The sequence below is a fragment of the Carcharhinus amblyrhynchos genome, chromosome 12 (genome assembly GCF_965287045.1).
Source record: "Carcharhinus amblyrhynchos chromosome 12, sCarAmb.v2.hapA, whole genome shotgun sequence".
In the NCBI taxonomy this organism is placed as follows: Eukaryota; Metazoa; Chordata; class Chondrichthyes; order Carcharhiniformes; family Carcharhinidae; genus Carcharhinus; species Carcharhinus amblyrhynchos.
Window position 1 is genome coordinate 83,059,445 of NC_137335.1, and position 15,125 is coordinate 83,074,569.

The 15,125-nt window shown below is 41.9% G+C and overlaps 1 protein-coding gene across 1 annotated transcript in view; it reads left to right on the plus strand.

Annotated features, from left to right (window-relative positions):
- The window catches only part of vta1 (vesicle (multivesicular body) trafficking 1), a 142,587-nt gene that overhangs the window by 69,064 nt on the left and 58,398 nt on the right, over positions 1-15,125 (plus strand). Inside the window, exon 4 of the mRNA XM_080200848.1 lies at positions 5,902-5,977. Within this exon, the coding sequence (XP_080056974.1) occupies positions 5,902-5,977 (76 nt within the window). The remainder of the gene's footprint in view (positions 1-5,901; positions 5,978-15,125) is intronic.

The window sequence follows — 15,125 nt, forward strand, 5'->3', positions numbered from 1 at the left end:
GTGTGGCAACAAAATTTCCCTCAAGTAAAACAAAGAAGCTAGTCATCGGCCTCAGAAAGTGACCCTATCTACATCAATATTGATTCAGTGAGAATGATCGAGAGCTTCAAGTTTCTAGATGTCCAGATCACCAACAATATGTCTTGGTCCTGCCACACCAATGCTATAGTTAAGAAACAGTAAGAAGTTTCACAACACCAGGTTACAATCCAATAGGTTTATTTGGAATCACGAGCTTTCAGAGCAGCTTTCAGAGACTTAACTGAGGAAGGAGCAGCGCTGCGAAAGCTCATGATTCCAAATAAACCTGTTGGACTTTAACCTGATGTTGTGAGACTTCTGACTGCACTCACCCCAATCCAACACTGGCATCTCCACATCATAGTTAAGAAAGCCCACCAACACCTCTACTTTTTCAGGAGGCAAAGGAAATTTGGCATGTCCACTATAACTCTTACCAACTTTTACTGATGCACCGTAGAAAGCATTCTTTCTGGTTGAATTACAGCTTGGTATGGCTACTGCTCTGTCAAGCTATCTGTCAGGAGGTATATGCGAGTTTGATACAAGTATATTCAGTTTCAGTGATGACTCCTAATTTTTCACATTCTGATGAAGTGACATCCTATAATGCTCCAATCAACCTATTGCTATTCAAATTATTATTGTGCAGATTCTCAACATTCTCTTTACCGTACCCCCCCCCTCCCCACATTTGAATACAATCAAATCTCAAGCATCGGCACAATGGAGGAGACCCTGCAGCTAGGATTACCCAATCTAACTGGATGCAATTCTAGAGTTTTCATCACTTTAGCTGCTACGTCCAGCCACCAGCCCAGTCATCAGCATTCCTCTTCCGACTTATTTTATAGCTGGTGACAAAATGCACCCTTTTTTAGTGCTCCCATGTTGTTTCCCCAGAGTTGTTGCTGCAGTATCCAAACAATCTTTAATTCCTAGAAGTCTAGGGCAACCTCAGAAGATTGGTAATCCTAGCTAAACTCTGCTCTTCCGCCACTATTCTGATATGAATGCAGTTGCAGTTAACGGGAGATCTAATAGAGGAGTTAAAAATTGTGGAATGTTTTTACAGAATGGGAAATCTGTTCACAGTGGTGTGAGCTTTCATAACCAGAAGGGACAAATTTAAGGAAACTGAAAAAGAGTCATAAGATCATGGCTGACATACAATGCAAATTCTAAGATACTCCAAACATTTTCGTTGCAAGAACCTTCTTTCACCTGCACTGATCATCTTGACCGGCATCCCATTCCCTTTTTATTGCATTTTCCAGATTCTATAAAGCGTGACCTGAATTGGAGAGCTGAAGCCCAGGGAACAGGGCCTGATTTATCCTGAGCTTGGCCAGGCAACAATGTTTATCAAGCTATCCACCTGGCGGCCAGCACTGCTCTGGAATGCAGAACTAGAGAGAGCAGTGGCTGTGCTTGTGTAGGGTCATGTACACCCAACCAAACACGATTCAATTGATGCTGGAATTCCATAACTTGACTCTCAGAGGAGTAGCTGTGAACAAAGTGGTGCACTCATACTTAGATGGATCAGTGGGGAAACTGTAGATCCCATTAGGGATGCCCTTCCAACCTCGTATGGTTATATTATAGACTGGAATCCAATGTAGCCAGTGTCAAAGAGGCAGGATATGGTCAATGCGATGTCTGCTTTAAAAGTAGATTTTTCTTCTGTCATTAGAAGATTCCCCCAAAATGTCTAAATTGGCACCAAGATTTTGCTTATTAAATGGGGTAGGGATGCTTTGATGGAACAATTTATTCCCAGCAAGACATTCCAGCTAATAAACACAATTCACATCTTTAATAGCAAGGTGTGTTTCTTGCCTCCTCCAACCTGCTGTAACTATAACCAGGCTTCTAAATTGTAGGAGCCGTAAAAAGTGAATAGATTAAAGGGAGAGGAAGGAGTAAAAGTGTTGATGTTTCAGGGATGGAGAGCATGAATTCTAAAGTATATAAATTAATGAGAGAGATTGAAAGATGGGGAGAAAGAAGCATTGACTTATGTCTGCCCCTCCTACAGGCTCAGGTTCCCTGCAGGGGTCTAAGAGAATGGGGCAATTCAAATTACTTCCATTGCTTGGGATTTCTAATAATCTTAATGAGGCCTGCAATTGACTAGTCGCTCAAAATGAGCACACTTTCATTTTGGGCCATAAACTCTGCTCTTCCATCACTATTCTGATATGAATGCAGTTGCAGTTAATGGGAGATCTAATAGAGGAGTTAAAAATTGTCGAATGTTTTTACAGAATGGGACATCTGTTCATAGTGGCATGAGGTTTCATAACCAAAAGGGATGAATTTAAGGAAACTGAAAAAGAGTCATAAGATCATAGAATCCCTACAGTGCAGAAGGAGGCCATTCACCCCATTGGGTCTGCGGTGACCAACAATCTCACCCAGGCCCTATACCTGTACCGCCACATATTTACTCCGCTAATCCCTCTGATCTCCGCATCCCAGGACACTAAGGGGCAATTTAGCATGGCCATTCAACCTAACCCGCACATCTTGGCCTGTGGGAGGAAACCAGAGCACCCAGAGGAAACCCACGCCAACACAGAGAGAATGTGCAAACTCCACACAGACAGTGACCTAAGCCAGGAATCGAATCCAGGTCCCTGGAACTGTGAGGCAGCAGTGTTAATCACTGCCACCTTGCAGTCCATAAGGTCTGTGAGAATTTAATTTTACATGGGAATGCACACCATGAAGGGATGGTGAAAGCAAAGTTACAGTAACTTTCAAAGGGAATTGAGTGTATTTGCTTTCTCCTGAGATCTACCTCTGAAGCTGCAGCCTACTGTTTCTTCTGATGCCAGAATGCAGATGAAACCGTGCCCAGCCTTCACTCCCCACTTTTCTGCATTTGGTGTTCACAGCGAATCAAATTGTTTCATGCAGTACAGAGGGCCACCTCTTCAATTCCAGTGGAGTGTTAGTTGGGATATTGTAACAGAGTGATGTGTTGGAGGAGATTCTGGATGATCTCGGAGTAAGTTTGTGATCTAGGCTGAGTGCTGAGTGGAAGAAAGCACTAAAGAATCCGATCTTCAAGCACACTACTCTTCGGGGAGTTTTCTTGAGTAGCCCAGGCAGCCGAAGACTGAGGCGAGGGCCAGCTGGACTGCTTACCCTTCTCAGTTTAAAAATGTAGGTGAGAGAGTGAGAGGTAGTACAGACAGAGGAACTCACGCACACATGCACCTTTTTCCAAGCTATAAAATTGAACGAGATGGAAGATGCATGAATAGAACAAAACTATCTACTTACAATGCAATCTAATGTCTTCCTTGCAGATTGCACAATTGGGGCTGCATGGTAGCACAATGGTTAGCCAGGGACCTGGGTTCATTTCTGGCCTTGAGTGACTGTCTGTGTCGAGTTTGCACATTCTCCCCATGCTGCGTGGGTTTCCTCCAGTTGCTCCAGTTTCCTCCCACAATCCAAAGGTTGCCGTTTAGGTGGATTGGCCATGCTAAATTGCCCCATATGTTCAAAGGTGTGGAGGTTAGGAGCTTAGTGGGGTAAATATGAGGGGCTGCTGGGATAGGGCAAGCGGTTAGACCTGGGTAAGATGCTCTGTGGGAGAGTAGGTGCAGACTCGATGGGCCAAATGGCCTTTTCCTACACTGTAGGGATTCTATGACAATACTTCTTGAATAATTGAGCTGCTTGACCACCTGAAGAGTGTTTTTCATGTCATTACACAGACAAAATCATAGCATTATACAGCATGCAAGTGGCCATTTGACCCATTGTGCCTGTGCCAGCTCTTTGAAAGATCTTTCAAACCGGTTCTCTCCCCACTCTTGCCAAAGCCCTGTAAATATTTCATTTTGAAGTATAATATCCAATCCATAATCCAAATTGGATGCACCTGTGCAGGTAACTTCAAAATTAAATGTATTGCTTTTTAAGGCAGTCTGATTTTTTTTGAAACAGAAGAGACCCAACCCTAAAATGAGCATAATCAGATCACTGCTACATAAAGAATGAACTGGCCTTCATTAATATGACTGGGTCCCAAAGGATAGTTCATTCTTTATGTAGTAGCAATGTGATTGTACTCATTTTAGCTTTTGTACATCTGGGCCCTCAGGAAAGTCCCAATGCGTTTTTGTATCAAAATCACTTTTTAGAAGGAGAGATGTCAGTCTTTTTGCAAAAGGCAGGATCCAACAACCTGGTACCTAAATGACTGATTTGTTTTTGGTGCTGTTGGTAATAGGGGGAATATTAGAACATCTGGAGAACTGAAGTCCTTCATATTATGCCAATCAACAGGATCTCAGTTTAAAGCCTGCTGAATGTCACCTCCAGTAATGCAACACGTCCACAGCATTGCACCGAGGTGTTAGAATCTATTATGGCACAGGCGCAAAATCCAGAAAGATCAGGAAACATGACACTTGCTGGAGACATCATGTTTCCCAATTTTCTTCACTACTCGCTGGCCACTTCATAAGGTCAGCGCCATTTAAGGGCAGGAACCTCCTTTAATATGATTAACAGACCCCTCACCACCTGATCACCCCTCACTAAATACTCACATCTCGCCACGTGACATCACATCATTGGTTTGGCCAAATGAGAAACTGTTGATGGGATTCCCCCTGGAGGCACAGAGGTTAGTGTAGCCCCCAGAGGGTGAGCGACATGGGTGGTCACAGCCCTAGCAGTGTTAATCTGTGCAGGGTTCAGTGCCAGATGTGGACCCTAGTGAGAGCCTCCCAGATGGAGGGGAGAGGAGCATTCATTTATGTGTGGGAGTGGGAGGAGAGGAGTGAATGAGGAGACCATGCACTGAAGGGGGATTGGAATGCCAGTGATGAATTTGGGAGGGTGGGGGGTGGTGGATGATGGGAATGGCATCGCTGATTGTGATTGGGGAGTGGGGGGGGGAAGGGAAATGCTGATGATGATTGTAAAACATTTTGGTAACATTCCCCCCATAGTGTAAATGCAGCTACACACACCATTTCACACTGGATGGCTCAAAGGTGTCTGAAACAGATCAAAAAGAATATCTGTCTGTTTGTTCTATGTACCCTTTTTCAGTGATGGTCAGTAAAAACTGTTCCGGAAAACCAACTCTGGCACTCACTTTTTTTAAAAATATGTATTATGTTGCTTGGATAACCTGCTAAAATGGATATGTTTCTGGTACCCGAAACTTCTGTTTTTTTCCCTCTGGCCATGGGCTAATGTGTTTGTAGTTGTGTTAATTTTTTAATGCTTCCAAACTATTCAGAATGCAGGACTTTATCAATTCCAGAAAATTTGTATCGAGAATAAATAACCACAAGATTCAGGAATTTCTTAGTTGCTTTGCGTACTTTAAAATCAACCCCAGTAATGATTAATGCACTGGTTTACTATGTCCTTGGAAGAGAATAAGCTCCTGCTGACCCACCCGCCCTTATTTGGTTTGGTCTACAAGCAACACAATCTGTGGTTGACTTTCAGTGCCCCCCCCCCCCACTACCCTGCCGCGGCAAGGTATTGCCTTACTAGTGTCACCCACATCCTAAGAACAGAAGAAAGAAACTCTTGTCTTTCGAATTCCACTTGAAATTGATGCATGACTACATAACCAGTAATCAAACAGTGAGATGGTGTATACAGGTGGTTTATGTTCACTGCACAAGTGTTCTTGTTGAACAGCAGACCTGTGTTATTTTTCATTTACTTTCCAAGAATATTTGCAGGTAAAATCTTAACTAACAACTGTAAGGACTTTGGAATGAACTTATGTTTTTAGACTGTCAGCAATATTTGTCTTGAAATAATGTCATCTTTTTATATGGATTTAAAGCCTATTTCTGGCAGCTTGAAGTAATATTTTGTTTTCCACAGAAACATGATCAAGTCATTCTACACTGCCAGCCTGTTATACGATGTTCTTACTGTGTTTGGGGAGCTCACTGAAGAGGCAAGTATAGCATGTGGTTACTCCATCCAAAAATGCATTGCGTGCTATGATTTAAGGTTCAATCTTGCAATCTTGGCCAACGATTACCTAGGAAGCTGGAATTTGAATCTGAAGTCCAAAGATTGTTTCGATACAAACAATTAGGATGGCACAGTGGTTAGCACTGCAGGTTCGATTCCCGGCTTGGGTCACTATCTGTGTGGAGTTTGCACATTCTCCCTGTGCCTGCATGGGTTTCCTCCGGGTGTTCTGGTTTCCTCCCACAGTCTAAAGATGTGCGGGTTAGATGGATTGACTTTGCTAAATTGCCCCTTAGTGGCAGAAGGACTAGCTAGGGTGAATCCATGGGGTTATGGGATAGGGGCTGGGTGAGATTGTGGTCAGTGCAGACTCGATAGGCTGAATGGCCTCCTTCTGCTCTATAGAGATTTTAAGTTGCGTTTGTATAGTGCTATCCATGTTATTAAGACATTCCCCAGCACTTCATGGTCAACGTACTACTTTTGAAGTGCAGTTACTGTTGTTATCTGCGCAACCACAGCAGCAATTAACACACAGCAAGAGCCCAGAAACAGTAATGAGGTGACCAATGGGTTAATCTATTCTGGTGATGTTCATTCATCCTAACATTCCCGCTTTGGGAAAGAAGCGGTGAAATTGCTTTTAGGAATTTGAGGAGAGAGCGACAAACTGGAAATGCTGTCCAAGATCACAGCAAGTGTGGCAGCTGTCCATCCACAACCCCAGCCTGGTCAATGGAGGTGTCTCTGTTGAAACTCTTGAAGAAAGAGGATTTTATTTCATGGCGAGAAAGAAGGTACATCACTGCCATTACCATTTTTAAACTTTGTTTACTCTGACAAACTATTTCTTAAGAGGAATTGCAATGCATTTAAAAACTGAATAGACAACTGACAGGAAATTCTCTCAGTGAAGCTCCACAAACTGACCCTTTTTGAAAGAAAGATGTGAGGTTTGTCATCTCTCACTATCAAACCACTCACACTCATGCTAAGGGCTGATGCAAGATCATGTTTCCACTTGCTGTTATATATCAAAAATATTGCATCTTGCAAGTTGTCATCCTGAATGGTGACAGGAGGAGAAAAAATTATGTCTTCTAGCAATTAACAAATGACGATTCTCCTTCCTTTTAAAGCTTTTCTTCCACACTAGCATTTTCTTATTTTAATTTCCTTAGTTATTAGGGCAATTCACTTGATTGGAGTGGCTAACTCCAGAGTTGATATGAAATACCTTCACCACAGCTGCAGTGCAAGAGGAAAATGTAGTGAGGACCTTATCAATTCCTAAATTCTCTTTCATGTCACATCTCGTCCTGACATAGACGTAAACAGTCATCCTTTATTATCAGTGGATTAACACCCTGCCAATCACCCCCTAACGTTTGGGGAGAACCATCATTCCTGTTCATTTGGGAGTAGGAGCTCCAACTGCAGTTCTATGTCCTGTGGGACCTCGACACCTGGATACTGCAGTTCAAGAATTTATCTTCTGCCACCATCTTCTGAACGCAGCTGGGAAGTGATAGTAATGTCATCTATATCCGAGAACAAATAAAAAGTTTATCTTTTCATGGATGCAATCCAAAACAATCCCATTGCCTTGTTCTTGCAACTGTCTTTGTTGCTGTTATTTAAACAGTTTTTAATTAAAAACTGCAATAGTCTCTGACTGAACCACTACTTGTAGCAAAACATTGCATTGTGCAGCAATCCTCTGCATAATGGCATCACTCTGAACCTCACTCTCTTAGTTTCCACTGAGTCTTCCATCAGAGAAATAGTTTTTTCCGTATTCACCTGAACAAAACACTTCATTGCTTTTTCAAAAAAAAACCCTCAACTGCTGTGCTCCATACAAAGTAGTCCTAATCTTGGGCCTCTTATCTATGCCCTGGTATTGGATCCATTCTGTGCATTCAGTAAGGCATTAACGTTCTTCTTATATTTTTATATCCTTATCATTCTTTGTCCCCTCTTTCTGAATTTATGTACTTTCATTTAATTTCCAGGGCATTGTGTTTGAACCCTCTGGTTTCTGTTTATCCCCAATCTTCAGTTTAATTACATCACAAATTTAAGCCCGCATCTTATTTTACTCCCAAACTCTATAAACCTACACTTATCAATGTTGTATTGCATCTTCTATCTTTCTACCTCTACTGCTAACCTGTCTATATACTCATGTGGTATTTTACAGTCATTCTGTTGCATTTTGACCAAATTTTGTGTCATCAGATCTTGGGATGCTATTTCCATATGCAAGTCTAAATCATCTGTACATATTGAGAACTTTAATGAGACCAGTAGAGGACCTAGCGCTGGCCCTTCACTTACACCACTTCCAATGCAGTTTCAGCTACATTGATTAACCTTAGCCTTTGGTTTCCTTCCTGCCAGAAAATTTACGATCAATGCTGTATGTTGTTTTGCTCCCAGAACCCTAATTTTCTTAGCTAGCATTTTGTGAGGCAAGTTATCATGAGCACCTTTTGAAAGGTTGCAGAAGGGGAAGACTTAAGACTGTGCGCTGGAGTGATGTAATTAAAATTACATTTGTATATGTACAAAAAAAAGTGAACAATTAGAACCTATGGTTTTCTTACACAGATGTATGGATCAATGGAGCTAAGAAATAGTTCAAGAATATGAAATATCATACGTGCTATATTTGAAGCATACTCCTTGACTGACTGATTGGTTACTTCCTGATAATACTTCTGCACTTCTACAAAATTTATTTTACAAATCTGTACTGGCTGTTCTTGATTAACTGATAAAATTGTAAATGCTCTCTGATTTTAATGTGTACTTGCTTATATGCTAAAACTTAAATAGATTCAAGGGAAGAAAACTCTCTTTAGTTGAACATCGGTGACAAAGTCATGGAAGTAAAAGTACATCCTTAAAGAAATCAAAAATATTTGCATAGCGTGTATCCACAATTTGCAACAAGATGAATTTTGATATTGGATGTTGTGGAATATACTGCGGAAGACATTTTAGAAGTTATGTTCTGTCTTTTTATGAATTTTTTAAAAAAGTGATTGTGTTAAATTTTTTTTAAATTTACTTATTCGTCACAAGTAGGCTTACATGAACACTACAATGAAGTTACTGCAAAATTCCCCTAATTGCCACAGCCTGGCGTCTGTTCGAGTCATTGCACCCTAACCAGCACGTCTTTCAGACTGTGGGAGGAAACCGGAGTACCCTGCGGAAACCCACGTGGAACATGCAAACTCCACACAGACAGTAACTCAAGCCTGGAATCAAACCTGGGTCCCTGGCACTGTGAAACAGCAGTGCTAACCACTGTGCTACTGTTATAATAAATTGAGGAAAAAAATTGCTTCTTAAAGTATTTTTTAGTAAGAGAGTTCTGATTCACTCAAGACTGGCTACTTGTGAGACCATCTTGTGTTTTCATGACCTGTATTTCATCACTGTGAGCTCTCTTAATATGGTGTATTCTGGCCAGCACAGAGTGAAGGTAGCCTAGGATATTGGACTTCAAAGAAGTGAAGGAATTAGTACCAAGGTATTGGTGAACATGGAGGGGTGCATCAATTTGCCAATGTGCTGCATCATGAACTGTTTTCATCCAGGACACACGAGCACACCAAATTCTGGACCCTGAGCACATCTTCAGTCACATAGTGGAAGCTGTATATTTTTGAAAGCAGGCTATGTGCTATTTCTCTGTACTTCTCTGAGCTAAGCGATAACTTTACTGCTTGAGCAAAATAAATATGGGATATGATGAACTATGTGGCTGTGGATGTCAGGGAGGCTGAAGGAAGGGATTTGTTTTCTCAATCAGTAGTATTTGTGCAAGTGTTGGGTAAAATTGCAAGTATCCAAATTCAGTTATTTGTAACGGCCTGTGGTGACTTGTTCCCTATCACTAAGATTTCCTTCCCCACTACTGAACTCCCTTTATAGATATAATCAGCACAGTGGATTACTTTGGGTTGTTACAGATGGTTCTGCTTCCATTTTAGCCTTCAATTACAAAACCAAAAAGAAAAAGGGAAAAAAAAGACAAAGACTTGTACAGTGCCTTTTTACAGCCTTAGGATGTCCCACAGCACTTTTTGAAGTGCCATTTTAATGTAAATGATTGGATAATCTTTTGATTGATTCAGGGATAAATATGGCCCGAGCAGAAGCAGAATACCCCTGCTCTTCCTCAAAATTGTGCCGTGGGATCTTTGTGCAACTGGGAAAATGAATTCAGTCAGAACAATTGTCTTGAAGGATTGTTGGAGTCAGTCGTAATTTGGACTGCATTGGTGTGTTTATTTTAAATCTGGACTTCTTCTCTGTTCACCTGGGAATAGGAGCTCAAACTGCACTTAGATTAGGAATCAGTGGTTCAGAATTGGGATTGGAACTCTGGGTGGAATTGTTTGTCTTCAGCTCAGACTTGGAAATCATAGAATCCCTACAATGACTAAGGAGGATTTTTGGCCCATCAACTCTGCACTGACTCTCCAAAAAAAATCTTACTCAGTCCACTCCCGTTCCATAACCCTGAGCATTTACCATAGCTGATTCCCCTAACCCACACATCCTTAGACATTAAGGGCATTTAGCATGGGCAATCCACCTAACTTGCAGATCATTGGACTGTGGGAAGAATATGGAGCACCCGGAAGAAACTCATACAGTCACAAGGAGAATATGCAAACTCCACCCAGACAGTTACCCAAGGCTGGAGTTGAATCTGGGTCCCTGGTGCTGTGTGGAAGCATTGCTAACCTTGCACCATCCAGCAGTTGACCATGTCTTTTGGTCTGTTTAATGGAAAGGGTTCATTTTTGTCCAATAACTGAATCAAGCATGCACTGAGCCTTATCATAAATAATTTAATCTGTGTTTAAATATGAAGGAAGTAGAATATAAATTAAAATAGTCTATTTACATCAGTAGAGGAATCTACAGCAAAGGGGTGTAGATATAGGAATAAACTTCAAAGATTTCAGAAAGCGAGCAGGAAAAATGTGTTTTTTAGTGGACTGAGAGTGAATTGCACTATGAGTTAGTAACTAAAACAGACTATAGGAGTGTGTAGGAATAGATTTGATAGGGAGTTGGAGGAACAGGGACAAAGGGATGATGTGTGAGTGGTTCATATGTAAGATATGCATCACTAATGATTTGTGTCAAATGGACTGTCTAATCCCCTACCTGACTCTGCATATCCTACAACCTTTGTCAGACTCCACAAATGCCTCTGTCTCCAACCCAGCCTTTGGTTGTTTCCCATCCCCGTTCAGTCACTCACATCATGTTTGTAGAGAATAGATCCACAAATACTAGGGGTGAGAAACTTAAGATACTTGTCAGGCAAGGGGGATTAATTGTTACAAGAACCAAGACAGATAGGTGGAGTTACAAAGCAGATTAGCCTTGATCTAGTTGAATGGCAGAACAGGTTTGTGGGGCTGAATGGCCTGTTTTTCTGTCGTTGACTGTTTTCTGATCCTTTCCACAGAGAAAGGCTGAGGGGACCTGATGGTAAGTTTTTAAAAACTTTTAATACAAAAGACAGTTTCCTCTGAGCAGCCTGTAATAAGGGATCATCAACTCAAAATGGTAATTATGAGTGAGGAAGGAAGTAATAAAGATGTCTGAAGCTGAGCTATTGGAGTAGTGCTTTGCCACAGGGAATTTTTGAAGCTGAGACTGTTGCTTTCTTTGAGGGAAAAAAATGGATAATTGAAGCACAGACGGGAAAGACTCAGACATAGTGATTTAGTTTGGATTGCTCCAACAAAGAGCTGGCCTCCTTCCTTTGCTGTAAACCTCTCTAATTCTGGAAAGTGCAGTTCCATTCAGTGTTCCCCCCATCACCCCCTCCCCACCCCCCCACCCCGTCTCACTCCCCTCCCTCTCACTCCCCTATTATGATCTAATATTTTTGCGCAGCAACAAGGGCACATTGTTCTGTTAGAGGTGTCATCTCATGGTTGAAATGTTAAACCAATCCCCCAGTGGCCCTCTTAAGTGGATGTGTGTGATCCCACGGTATGATTCATTGAAGAGAAGGGTAATTCTCCCCAGTTTCAGCATTTTGTATCCCTCACTCAGGTTTTAATGATGTTTTTTAATCTGGCCACTTATGGAATGTCACTGGTTGCAAATCAGCTGCTCTGTTCCTGACATTGCAGCACTGACTGCGCTGAAAACACTTTATTTTTCTTTCATGGGATGTAAGCATTACTGGCAAGGCCAGCATTTGTTGCCCATTCCTAATTGCCCTTAAATTCAGGACAGTTAACAGCGCTGTGGGTGTATCTACACCTTGGACTGTAGTGTGCCGTGGTTCATAAAAGCAGCTTATCACCAGTTCCTCAAGGGCAACTACGGATGGGCAATAATTGAAGGCTTAGCCAGTGATGCTCACATCCCCAAACTAAATTTTTTTTTAAAGTCAGCTGCATTCCTGACAGTCTGGTGTCATAAAAGGCGTAATATAACTGTCAGTTTGTTTTTGAATTGAAAAAGCGAACTGTCACGTGGAGCTGGTGGACCTACTCTGTTCCTATATTTAATCATCTGAAAATGAGTTGAGATGCTTCATTGCAGTAAAAGCCCCAAATGAGTGCAAGGTTGTGAATTGGGGCAGCACAGTGGTTAGCACTGCTGCCTCACAGTGCCAGGCACTCAGGTTCGATTCCTGGCTTGGGTCACTGTCTGTGTGGATTTGCACATTCTCCCCTTGTCTGCATGGGTTTCCTCCCACAGTCCAAAGACATGCTGGTTAGGTTAATTGGCCATGTTAAATTCTCCCTCAGTGTACCTGAACAGGCGCCAGAGTGTAGTGACTAGGGAATTTTCACAGTAACTTCATTGCAGAGTGAATGTCAGCCTATTTGTGACGAAGAATAATAAATAAAATTGGATGCAACAAAGAGCCTGTTTTGTGCTGGTGGTAAAGTATTTTCTGTTCTTAAAGTCTTTTTTTTAAGTTTTTAAAAAATTTTTTTTTAAGTGTCACAAGTAGGCTTACATTCACACTGCAATGAAGTTATTGTGAAAATCCCCCTAGTTGCCACACTCCAGCACCTGTTCAGGTACACTGAGTGAGAATTTAGCATGGCCAATGCACCTAACCAGCGCTTCTTTCGTACTGTGGGAGGAAACCGGAGCACCCGGAAGAAATCCATGCAGACACGGGCAGAACATGCAGACTCTGCACAAACAGTGACTCAAGCCAGAAATTGTACCCGGGTCCCTGGCGCTGTGAGGCAGCAGTGCTAACCACTCTGAGACCATGATCTTTTGGTTCTGTTGAGAACTTATGAGGCAAGGTCTATTAACCATGCTCACTGTGCAACATTAGTCTCTGACAATGGGCTTCAGATGATGAAGTGATTACTCTGCCCTTTACAAATACCGTTGTGATTGACATTTGAAAATGAGGTTAACATGTAAGGAGAACTTTCAACACATTGTTGTGCAGCCTGATCAGGCAGTTGGCATTGTGCAGATTCAGAGACACACATCTATAAATCCATTTTAGCTGACAGAAACATTCAACTTGTTGTAAATTGAATCTGGTATCTTGTTTCATATAACAATCTTGTTTTTCTTTAATGGTTAATTGTGAGAAACAGATTTTTAGTTTCTTTGTGATACAGTGTGGGGGTGGAGGCTTGGGAATATTGGTGCTTCTATGTCTTAAAGAAAGTAAGCCTTCCATTTATAAAGCACCTTTAACCTTTCATGACCTCAGGACATTGCAAAGCACTTCATAACCAATGTACTGTAACTGTATTCACTGCTGCAGTGCAAGACGGGCAATGGCGATGTGATGTACCCTGCGATTCTTTTAAACATAGTGATGAGATAAATGTTTGCCAGGACTCCAGGAAGAACCCCTGCTCATTTTTGAAAATAGTGTAATGGGATCTTTTATATCCATCTGAGAGAGGTGGCAGGGTCACAGTTTGACATCTCATCCAAAAGACTGGTGCAGCGCACACTCAGTCCTGTGCCAGCATGCCAGCTTAGATTTCGTACTCAGTCCTTTGGAGTGGGACATGAACCCACAGTTTTCTGACTCAGAATCGAGATATGCTAACAACCAAGCCACAACTGACATTTCTTTCCCCACAGAGTGCCAGAAGATGAGTTTAGCGCCTACAATTCTCCAGATGGTGTTTTATAATTTCAGGAGTTTGGTCACGGATCTGCCATGATCTCATAGAATGACCAAACAAGCTCGAGGTGATAAATGGCATGTCGTTCTTCCTCTGTTCCCCTATCACATCGTGATGAGCCTGGGGGATTTTCTCAACTTGTAGTAGCAACGGGTAGCAACATTGCTGGGAGACTGGGAATGACTCACCAAACTGAAGCCTCAGTCATCTGATCAAAAGGGTTGCACAGTGGATAGCATTGCTGCCTCCCAATGTCAGGGACTCAGGTTCACGTCCGGCCTTGAATTACTGTCTGCGTGGGCTTCCTGTGTCTCTGTGGATTTCCGGCAGATGCTCCAGTTTCTTCATACAGCCCAAAGATATGCAGGGTAGGTAAATTGCCCTTAGCGTTAGGGGGGGTGATTAACAGGGTGACAGGGATAGGGTCTGTGTGGGATTGTTGTTGGTGTAAGCTCGATGGGCTGAAAGGTGTCCTTTTGCACTGTAGGGATTCTTTAAAAATCTTAAACTTGTTGGGTAATGCCTTGCAGCTGACTCCCCACCCAAAGTGAAAAATCTTCCCCTGTCACCCCTATCCAAACTTTTTCCAATTTTAGAGTGAGCTAGTAGTTTGAGACCATGCCAGAAGAGGATGAAAACAAAGCTGCTTACAACTAAAATAAAGTGCCAATTGTTTTTGAATTGTCACAGATCAAAGTTGTCAAATATAACATAAAACTAAATGGAGGAACCTTCCTTTTCTACTCAAAGGTAGAAATGAAAAGTGATGTTTTTCCATTACATTGTGCAAGTATTTGGGCAGGAAAGGTTCCTTTGCAGCTGTATCCACTAACTTGTTGAACATTATGTAGCACTCCTGCTGTTACCAGTATAAACTAGCACTGTCTGCTGTCTGTGAGTAGCTGTGACATTAAGTATCCTCATAAACACAAGGGTATCGGTTCGGAAAAAGTG